The sequence below is a fragment of the Tasmannia lanceolata genome, unplaced genomic scaffold, assembly GCF_043159265.1.
Source record: "Tasmannia lanceolata isolate RefF3 unplaced genomic scaffold, GAP_Taslan_0.1 ptg000015l, whole genome shotgun sequence".
Lineage (NCBI taxonomy): Eukaryota > Viridiplantae > Streptophyta > Magnoliopsida > Canellales > Winteraceae > Tasmannia > Tasmannia lanceolata.
This window is the reverse complement of record NW_027518692.1, coordinates 43,513,243-43,524,150: the sequence shown is the minus strand read 5'-3', so window position 1 is coordinate 43,524,150 and position 10,908 is coordinate 43,513,243. Positions and strand designations below refer to the sequence as shown.

The 10,908-nt window shown below is 38.2% G+C and overlaps 2 protein-coding genes and 1 non-coding gene across 5 annotated transcripts; 2 read left to right on the top strand and 1 right to left on the bottom strand.

The window, feature by feature from the left end:
• Window positions 1–521: 521 nt before the first annotated feature.
• Window positions 522–602, bottom strand: TRNAL-CAG (transfer RNA leucine (anticodon CAG)). The gene has a single exon. It is a non-coding gene; the product is annotated as a tRNA-Leu (tRNA).
• Window positions 603–2,278: 1,676 nt separating this feature from the next.
• LOC143847435 (beta-glucosidase 31-like) lies at window positions 2,279–8,268 on the top strand. 3 transcript variants are annotated; one of them, XM_077356251.1, is made up of 13 exons: window positions 2,279–2,440; window positions 3,019–3,082; window positions 3,185–3,243; window positions 3,334–3,409; window positions 3,595–3,666; window positions 3,880–3,967; window positions 4,669–4,924; window positions 5,125–5,240; window positions 5,365–5,585; window positions 6,770–6,792; window positions 6,880–6,994; window positions 7,111–7,216; window positions 7,815–8,268. In XM_077356251.1, the coding sequence occupies exons 1-13, from the start codon at window positions 2,438–2,440 to the stop codon at window positions 8,026–8,028; spliced, it is 1,413 nt and encodes a 470-aa protein (XP_077212366.1). In that variant the 5' UTR covers window positions 2,279–2,437; the 3' UTR covers window positions 8,029–8,268. The 3 variants fall into 3 exon arrangements, with proteins under 3 accessions (XP_077212366.1, XP_077212365.1, XP_077212367.1); XM_077356250.1 differs by having other exon boundaries at window positions 2,279–2,566; XM_077356252.1 differs by lacking the exon at window positions 2,279–2,440 and adding an exon at window positions 2,898–2,919.
• A 1,608-nt stretch (window positions 8,269–9,876) lies between these two features.
• On the top strand, window positions 9,877–10,908 carry LOC143892013 (uncharacterized). Its single transcript, XM_077396490.1, has one exon. The coding sequence runs from the start codon at window positions 9,877–9,879 to the stop codon at window positions 10,906–10,908; it is 1,032 nt and encodes a 343-aa protein (XP_077252605.1).

The following is a 10,908-nucleotide window of genomic DNA, read 5'->3' as shown; positions in this document are numbered from 1 at the left end:
GTCTATTTTCCTTTTCTTCTACACTTATATATTAAGGACATGCAAATGAACCCAGTCATTTTTGGAATGGAATTGTATGAAGAAAAAATGGTAAAGTTAATTCTTATGCTCCTTCATAGACACCTATTGGGCTCCAATATTCTACCTGGTCTATTTGATCACATCTGTTGACCAGAACAATCTTAATCAAATGCCGTTGAGAAACACTTTGATCGGATGCTATTAATCCTTTGATCCTTGAAGCCTTGTTTTTCTGTTATGGGCAAGCTGAGGTTTAGTGGACCTCTACCAGATGTTTAAATGAAGAAGAAATATGAGTTACATTCTTACACTCTCCCTCCTCTAAGGATGTTCTGCAAGATCAATGCCAGATGTATCCATGAAGCCTTGTTTGGGATTCAATCAAGAAAATTTAAACCGTTGAATTTTTTCAGTTGTTTATCCTGTGCATCAAACTTAGTTTTCACATGTTTTATCTCAGACCATTGATTTAGTGGGATGCAGACAAAAAAATTTTACTCTGTCAAGAATGGGATTCGAACCCATGCCCTTTCGGACCAGTACCTGAAACTGGCGCCTTAGACCAACTCGGCCATCTTGACTTGTTATTCTTGTTTTCAAAACAACTAATATATTTACATGGAAATTAAATTGCATAGAAAGATTATATGGAGTTTCTCAATTTCTACTGGAATAAAATAGTTTTTATTTTTCCATTTTCATTGACTTCAGGATATTTGGTATTTTCAAAAGAAATTCCAGTAATGTAACATGGTTACAGGTTACTTGAGAAGGTTAACATCAAAAGGCATGGACTACCCTACTTCAAAATCTTTTTGTCACCTTCCTATTCCCTCCATGTTTCAGCCCATCCCATTTCAACAGACAAATGAACCGCATAGCGGAACACAGTTAAAAAAAATAAAATAAGGTAGATGTTTTGCTAGCCACTAATTTTGTATCTTTCCACCAATTTCATACGTAAAAGTTTCTGACTCTCTATCTAGTTTGTTTCTATTCATAGTAGATGTACAGGTCTTCTACTAGTGAAGTAAATCAGCTGGTATATTAGTTTATTCAATTTGTTCTAGGGGACTGGTATTGCGACCCATAAATTTAGCTTCATCTAAGTATCTAACTATTTCAGTTTGGCACTCACAACCGATTGTGACTGCCAAACCGATTTATTGGACTCAAAATTAATGAGTGCCAAACATAATTTTCAATCCAATAATTGGTTTGGTACTCACAATCGGTTGTCATAATCTTAAACAAACAGGGCCTTAGGAAACGAATTAATGTTTAGAATAACATAATTCTTTTATTATATTGATGCCAGAGGATCGGTGCAACCACCTAACTCAACACCTAAGCATCAAGCAATTTATTAGGGGCCGTTTGGATATGCCGATTTTAGAATCCAAGTTTTAGTTTGATAACAGTGTAAAAGACTGTTCATGATCAAGCTGCTATCTGTGGTCCTGACAGCGTTTCTTGGATTTTAAGTAAGAAAACCAGGTTTTAGAAATCTCTCCTCCATCCTGAGATTTCTTTACCAGGAAACATGGGACGAGCTGCTTCTCTCTTGCTGCCAGAAAGAAGGGCGAGAAATCAGAAAACAACGGCTGGTCTCTTTCTTCTCTCGTCTCCCATCTACAATTTTGAAGAAATCAATGATCCTATAATCTGCGTATTCAAATGGCCCCTCATTGGACATACCATGGATCTCTATGGCACCACGAGAAGCAACCCAATTTTCTCATAAACACTAGGCATATGATCCAGGAGAGTAATATCCGATAAAAGAAGGGGATTCTTCAAATGTCATTTCTTGGTTTCAAGACACAATCAATGGTCCATGGAGATCAGCTAAGTCGTGGTTTATGTTAAAAAGGATAAAACTAAAGAATCATTATGAGATAGGTGCTAGAAGATTGGATTCGGCTTTTAGATCCTTAGACAACCAGGAAATACGACATAACTCTCCATCTCTGTCTTCTTCCAATGTGTCCACATCTTTCGATTAGGACTCGTCACAATAAAAGAAGGGAAATTTAGTCAGAGCCAAAAAAACAAAGAATAGAAGATAGATTTTTTAGCTACCAGTTAAAAAGGAAGCGTTCTGTCTCTGTTGGAATAGGAAGATATTTCTTCATTTCCTTTTGCATGAAAGGAACATTTGCTTTCTTGTGTTTGTTGGGTAGTATTGAGTCACACAGTTATATTATTAGTTTGGTGTTTTCTCCTTTATTGCTACCCCTCAAAACATATTTATCTAGTGGACCTGCTTGCCTCAGCAGGCTTTATATTTCCTTCCTTGTAAGCCTTGTAACAAACAAAGCTTCTGAATCCGTATTCTCCAACAATTTAAAGCCCCCTCATTCTCTCATCACTCAACATACGGTAAACACAAATCTACCAATAAGCAGGTGGAATAATGGTGAGACTGTGGCAGCTACTTCTCCTTGTAATATCAGTAGCTGTAAATTATGGTAAGGTGGTTGGCATCAGCAGACATGATTTCCCACCGGGCTTTATCTTCGGTGCTGGTTCTTCTGCTTACCAGGTGCCCTCCCATACTCAGTAGAAAGACTCTGTGAAACATAATTACTCCAAAAGCTTAAGCCTTTGGAGAAGGCCTTATTTAATTTTGGGATTATACTTCACGTGTGGCCCCTCCTTTTAGGGTTGGCCTGCTCGTGGCGCCACACGGTTCCTCTTTTGGGCTGGCCATTACACGTGAATTTTTAATATCAAGGAGTTTTGAACCCAGGACCTTTGCCATGATACCATGCGAAACAACCCATTAATCCACACCATACACTCACATCACGTGTATGGCAATTAAGGGCCTCTTTGTTACCAACAAATTTCTCTTTGTTAATTGAAATTAAGCTTATTTTAATTCAATCTTATTTTGTAAGAAAAATGGGCTCTTAGATCCTTCTTCATTTTCATTTAACAAATTTATGTTGAGCAACCGCGGTGATTTCTATTTCCTCCCTGTTTTTGTTGCAGGTTGAAGGAGCAGCTGCAGAGGATGGAAGGAAACCAAGCATCTGGGACACTTACGCCAATGCCGGTGACCCTCTACTCTCTCACTTTTTTTACACAAAGTTAAGCTATTGTGAGAATTGAAATGGGAATACCATAAACAGCCTGAAATAAGCTCTTAACTTCACAGGAAAAGTTCTTGACAAGAGCACAGGAGAAGTTGCTGCAGATCAATATCATAAGTACAAGGTGAAAAATCAAGATTGTTTATTTCTCCATGAGCAAGCTATAGAGACGAAAAATCAGGTATCGGAATAATCCTTGTTTTTATGAGGGCAGGATGATGTGAAGTTAATGCATGAGATGGGTTTGGATGCCTACAGATTTTCCATCTCCTGGTCTAGGCTTATTCCTGGTATGGACTGTTACAAGTGATTTATGTTTTATAAATGAATTTTCAAAGATACCCTTCAATTTGTTTGGATTGATCGATGTGCACATTGTTTCCTACATGGAGCTGGAACTTCTGCAGTCAAATTTGACTTTTAATTCATAGAATGATAGCTGAATTCCTTTTGATCTTTTCCATACCACTTGTAGATGGGAATGGAGCTGTCAATCCCAAAGGCTTGGAGTACTACAATAATCTCATCAATCAACTTATCATTCATGGTACTCATAGTAGAATTACTCCTTTTACTTCTACTCCTCTCTCAAACAGTGTCTGCTACAACTTTGACTTTGGAATTGTATCTTCATCAAATATGCATTTAGTACCCACTTTCTTGAAATTCTATCTACCTGAATCTAGTATTAATGGACTTGAAATTCTATCTTCCTGAAGTTAGTACTGATGGTAGAGCTTGTGTTTCCCTAATTTTACAGGAATTGAGGCTCATGTCACACTGAATCATTTTGATCTTCCCCAAGCGCTCGAAGATGAATATGGAGGATATTTGAGCCCAAAGTTCATGTAAAGAACAAGATTTACTGAACTACTATTGTTTTAATATTCTTTTTGAGAATCACAGTGGATTGATTTGGAGACTGAGAAAGAACCCAAACAGATACAATATTTACTTGAAAGAAAAGGATTAAGAACACTGTGGGAGGCTGTTCTCAACGAAAATACTGCACCCAAAAGAAGAAATTCATAAAATCCCAGAATTGCTAACACACTGCCTCTAGAACAATCTCAGTCCTTGACAGACAGGATTCAACCTTCCTTCTCCCGGCAACATCAATTTGACTACTCTTCAGATGTCCAACGAAACCCCAAGCCCACCCCCCCCTCCCCCCCCCCCCCCCCCCCCCACTCAATCATGAATTTCCCCTAGCCATTTGAGTCTCACCTCTTAATCCACACTTACTCTTCCAAACTGTCTGATTGCTATAGATTAAGTAAGTGGTGGGAAATAAAAGAATAAATTATATCAATCTCCACCAGATAAATTGATAAAATGGAAATTTACATTAAAACATAATTAAGCAAAAGAAGAGCAATAGAAACCATATGAAAATCCAGATAAGAAGCATAAACTCATTAGTATCTGATCCATTTTGCATCCTTTTGGGACTTGTTTGGAACATCCCAACATTTGACTTAAATCAAACAAAAGATTCATGGCTTTTGACCTGCTTATTGCTCTGATGTGGTTTGTCTTTCTGTGGCAGTGAGGATTTCACTGCATATGCAGATATTTGTTTCAAAGAATTTGGGGATCGGGTGAGGTCGTGGAGCACTTTCAATGAACCCAACATACAAACAGTAATTGGCTATGATCTCGGAGCCTTTCCACCCGAACATTGCTCTTATCCTTTTGGTCTCAATTGCTCCAAGGGGAACTCATCGACAGAAGCATATACTGCTGCTCATAATATCTTATTATCACATTCAGCAGCAGTCCAACTGTACAGAGAAAAGTACCAGGTTCGAGTATCTTCTTGTCTCATTAATCTCTTTATACTACCCTTAGTATGACCCAGTCATTCTATTCCTACAACTTCATGTTGCTGTATTCGATTCAGACATTTGGACAGTTTGGCAGATATAGAAACACTTGTATTCTGTATTCGAGTTCTCCTTTAAACGTTCAAGGAAGCGTTTAATGAGAGATGTTTTACATGTAGGAAAAGCAAAAGGGCCATGTAGGTATTACACTTTTGGGATTTTGGTTTGAACCTCTCACACAGTCACCAGAGGACATTGCTGCAACACAAAGATGGATTGATTTTCATCATGGTTGGTGAGTTCAATGATTGTGAATCTTAAATTTTCTACTTCCTTTAATTTTTCCAAGAAAACAGAAAGATTGAACTGGAAATGCAGCAACTCTATTACTTAATATACTGTCTAATTTATTGGACCAGGTTTTTGGATCCACTTGTGTACGGCGATTACCCTGCCATTATGAGAAAGATCGTAGGATCTCGATTGCCATCATTCACTGAGGGTGAATCAAAAAAGTTGAAAGGATCATTTGATTTTATTGGTTTCAATCACTATTTGGTATTATATGTTCAAGACATGCCTGCTGTCTCAGATAAGAAACAGAAAGACTATGTTAGAGATATCTCTGCTACAATAACATGTAAGTTGTCATTGTGAAGAAAACCATCATAGATTTGAAGACTGCTATTTCAAAATATAGTTGCAACAGTTCTCTACTTCAGTCTTCAAGTTATGCCCACATCAGGAACCCATGAGGTGCTTTGTGCCCTAAAGTAGATTATTTCATACTTTTCGATGACATTTCTGGTAACTGGTTACTGTTCAGGTTATCGTTCTAATAGATCTAAATGACTATCCTTGCATCAAGTCAGAAGCTACTGTTATCTTGTTTTGGACCAAGCCTTCTGCTCAAAATATAGAAACCGAATTTGGATTATCTCATATAGACTTGGCATAATTACAAGGAAACCAGTTCTGCAGTAGGATACACTTTGAGGTGAAACGTGAAATGAAGATGAACACGTTTTGAAAATGATTTCTTTTCCCTTAAGGATCCAGCCCTCCCATTTTCCAGGCATTTCTCTTGTAAAAGGAGATAAACAAGTTCTGGAAATGATTTTTTTTTCCTATTTTTTTTCCTTTAAGGAGTCTCACCCACATTCCCCAGGAATTTTTCTCGTTGTTTGATGCCTTTTTTTGCTTACCCTTCAGACATTACTCTGCACATGCAAATTCCCACGATAGTAACTATGAACTCCTAATCTTTTAACATGATAAATCTTGACTAAACATCATGTCATATCATTACTAATTTCTTGCAATGTCTCCCATTTTAATGCAGTAATACTGTCGCAGTAAATGGTTCATTTTTTATTCAGCATCACACCTTATTGTTCTTAATTTCTAGAAATCTCATTTTAAAATTAATAAAACTGTTGCATAAAATGTTTAATTTCTATTTAGTGAACTAATGGCTACTTAGCTCTTCTTTTGTTGCTGCTGCTTTTTGAGTAGGACAGTTGCTTAACTTTTCAATGAATAACAGAATCACATTTATTGAAGTCTTGTTGTTTGTTAATAACAAACATCAAAACATGTCGAAAACCAATAAACTTTGTTAGTTCGCCAATGTTAATTCATTTCTTGAGTTGTTTTTGTTTCAATTAGTGTTTTTTTTTTAATCAGCTGCTTCGGGCCGTATCAGATTATTTAGCAAAGTCATCTCTCATGGGATCCTATTTTTAATCAATTACGAGTTATATTTCCCTTATTTAATCACGAACTAACAGCGGATTAAAACTCATGCTTGTTCTTTTTATGTAGTTGGCAATGGGTCGTTTGGGGAGGTAAGATCATAGAAATCAATGATTACTAAGCACTTGTGTTTCTTCAAATTTAGGGCAGCAGGCTGACACAATTGAATTCATAACCAGGATTTTAGCAGGTTGAAATCCTCTCAGATGCCTGCAGCTCCATGGGCTATGCAAAGAATGCTGGAGTACATAAAAGTGCACTACAAAAATCCTGCAGTCGTAATCCATGAAAATGGTAAATCCACAAAAACTGCTAGATTGAGAGTATAAACATATTAATGGTGATGCTGAATCTGAACTATAGTAGTAAAGCTAAAATTTGATCCTGCTTGAGATTATGAATGTAATCAGGATATGTGGACTTCAGCACCTCTTCCACTTCTCCCAATGCTCATGATGATGCTGAACGAGCAGACTATCTACGGGGATACATTGAAAGCTTGCTTCTATCTATTAGGTATTTTTCATTATTATACCGTATCTCCAATACTATTATTCTAGGAAAACCAGAGTAGTTGTGTCTGTTCTTCTAGAAATGTTGAAAACTAGATTAGGACAGAACTTCGTCTCAATACTTACAATTTTTGGTTATATTGAAATTGGTTTCCACTAGACTTCATCAGAAACTAGGTAACAGAGCATTTTGAACCTGTAGCCTAAGCCTTATAAACACTATGATAAGAAAAAACGAACTGTGCAATAGACTGTAACTTGGAAGAAGCATAATAAAAATTGTTATAAAATTTCTAGCTCTTGGTTGCTGGTGGGGAAAGTAGCATCTGAAAAATTGTTATAAATTTCTATCTCTTGCTTGCTGGTGGAAACACTCCTCTTGCACTTTTCATGCTTCATTTATGCTATCTATTAGACTCAGGGCACTTAAAAATACCTAATCGGAATTGCTACATAATATAATCATGAATAGCTTAATGGATCTTGGATGTGCTTTCATAAGTGAACTATTCTGGACAACACCACATAATATGCCACAGCATTAGTTGTCAATTACTGTCAAAATCAGCATTAGTTGTTTCTGAATGAATATTTATATGCAGGAATGGATCAAATGCCAGGGCATACTTTGTGTGGTCCTTTATGGATTGTTTTGAGCTTATGTTTGGATATAGTGCTCGTTACGGTCTCTATGGAGTCGATTTTCATGACAAGGATCGGAAGAGATACCCCAGGCTGTCTGCTCATTGGTATTCTAGCTTCCTTGGAGTTAGTGGACCGGAAAGGAGAAGCTCAAGTTACTTGTACAGTTACTGAACATTTCCACCTTTTCAAGCTATCATTCAAGTAAAGACCTCAAAGTGTTTATTTTCTGCAAAACCAAGGAGCATTTGGATATGTTTCTTGAGGAGATGTTACCAATGTATGCATGCATAGATCTCTGTGTGCAAAGTTCATGTCTACTTGTTCAATAGGTCCTGTTTTCTTGAAGGAATAATAAAAATACTATGATCATCTCAAGGGAAATATCATAAATATCATGGCTATCTGGGGTCCTGTTGAAATGTCTCCTCCTTTTTTAATTTTATATGTAGGAGAAGAAACCCATCAAAATTCCCAATGTCCATCCCTATCCAAATTTTTTTAAAAAAAACTGAAGAACAAGGGACAACTCTAGAGTTTTGCCTGCATCTTTGAGAAATGCAAATAAATTCTGTTGGTATAGGTTGGGATTCTTCCATATGTAACCAATCTATTTAATTAGGGCCTTTTGAAATCACTGCAATGACGATAACCACCCCCTCCTCCCTCCCTGGGCAGCAAAATCTGCTCTCCACTACCCAAATCAAATCCAATTATGCTTTTTCTTGTACCTTATAAGCTCTAGAAAAATAGATATTTGGATTTGGAACCCACAAAAACATATAATCCAATTACTATCCGCTCTTCACTACTCCAAGTTTAAAGAGCTTCTACAGGCATATACATTTGATTTTCTATGATTTTACAGGTAATACTCAGAGCAGAGAACCCTAAAAATAAAAGGAAAATGCATGCGCCCTTTGGCTCTCTGCAATGCAAATATGGGCGGACTACATACAGATTTGCTTCTTAATCTGTTTCAAGACTTTAAGGGGTGGCTGTATCAATACTGGGTTGCATGAAATATGCTAAGGCAAATTCAGTATTAGGTTCTTTTCATTGACTTAATTAGTGAAAAAGACATGTGTTGTGTTGTAATTTTCAACACCACTAAATTCAACTTTTTCGTAAGGGCCCGTTTGGATGCCGAGAAGATTTTGATTTGGATTTCTCACATTTGCTGCCCTTTTTGACATGTGTTGTCGGGGGCGATGCCAGAAATTTTGCACAAGGGGGGCAAAAATTATAATAATTTTTTTCTCCTAACAAATGAAAGTAATATTATAGTTTCCAAAAAAAACCCTCTATATATTCCATCACCAGGGGCGTAAACATCACTTCGGCTAAAATGCCCTTGGCTATATATTTCAATCTTGTTCCGGAGAACAAAACATATTCAAGTGAGGAATGATAGAATGAAGTGCGGCATACAAAAACCAGCTACAAGGGCGCCTCCATTGGTCCAATCTTAAGAAAGTGATGAAAGTGATCTCACTTTCTTAAGATTGGACCAATGGGGGCGCTTAAGAAAGTGAGAAAGTGGATCACTTTCTTAAGATTGGACCAATGGGGGCGCGCCCTTAGAGCTGGTTTTGCAAGAGCGCCCTTCAGTCTATCATTCGTCAAAAAGTGGAATGTTAAATTCTCTTGCAAACCCCACTGGTGGAACGGGACCAATGTGCATTTATAACTCCTATAAGTCAAAGAACAATAAATGGATTCGGTGACATTCGCCAATGAGGCGCCCTTTCATCTGTTTTCTGCATTCGGTGACATTCACCAATAAAGGTATATTTGTTCACAATCTGTAGCCCCAAATCTGAAGGAGGCCTCGGGATCAGAAAGGTATCAGATTTGAATCTGGCCGCCCAGATCAAACAGCTTTGGCTCATCCTTACCAAGAGAAACTCTCCCTGGGTTACCTGGTTTGATCGGAAATACATCAGAGGAAGAAGTTTATGGACTCTCCCCATGCCTACATCCCCATCATGGGCAGCTAGAAGCATTATAAAATCACGTGACATGGCCAGCAAGCATGTTTGCTTCATTGTCGGATCTCAGTCCCCTCTGCAATTTTGGACAGATCCTTCGCATCCGAATGGTCCCCTTTCTGCCCAGTCTTCCATTACGACATCATTCATTCCCCAGAAAGCTTCTATTGCTGAGGCTAAATTTCAGGGTGGGTGGGATTTGATTCAAGTGCTTCCTCATCTTCAAGAGCTTAAGCAGATCATCAATTCTGGTCTTTTCACTAAAGCTGCTAATTCTAACCCGATTTGGAAGCCGGAATCTGATGGTAATTTCAGGCTACGAAGTGCTTGGAACACCGTTAGATCTCCTAATCCTAAACCTCCTTGGGTATCATCAGTTTGGTTCGCCGGTCACACTCCGAAGTTCAGTATCACAGCTTGGCAAGCTCTTCAGGACAAATTGAGTACCAGAGATAACCTTCATTTCCTCGGCCCCAACCATGATCGCTCCTGCCTTCTCTGCAATTCTGTCTCCGAAAGTGTCAACCACATTTTCTTCAACTGCTCTTACTCGGCATGGATATGGCAAGTGATTCTCCGCCGCATCTCAGAGAGAAGAAAGCAAAAAAAATCCCTATCCGATGAGGAAAACTGGATTCGGAGCAAATTCAAGAAAAAAGGGCAGACCTACACCCTTGTTCGAACTCTTCTCACTGCTTCAATCTACTTGCTCTGGCAGGAAAGAAACTCAAGACTATTTCAAAAAAAAAAAACCCATAAAAGGTTCCTTTTAAGTAGAATTATTAGTGCAACTAGGTCTCGTATTTTGGCCCTCAAGCTGGAAGATGAAGACTCTGAAGAAAACCAAAGAATTTCCAACTCCTTTAATCTTCCCCTGTTCAGCAAAGCCACTGACCCAAAATTCTGCCATTGGGAGCCTCTTGCTGCCTATGAGATCAAGTTGAATCCGGACGCCTCCCTGGCTAGTGATACCGCCTCGATTGGAGGCCTTCTCCGAGACCACCTCGATTGGAGGCCTTCTCCGAGACCACAAGGGTACAATCCTATCTCTCTTCTCTGTTAA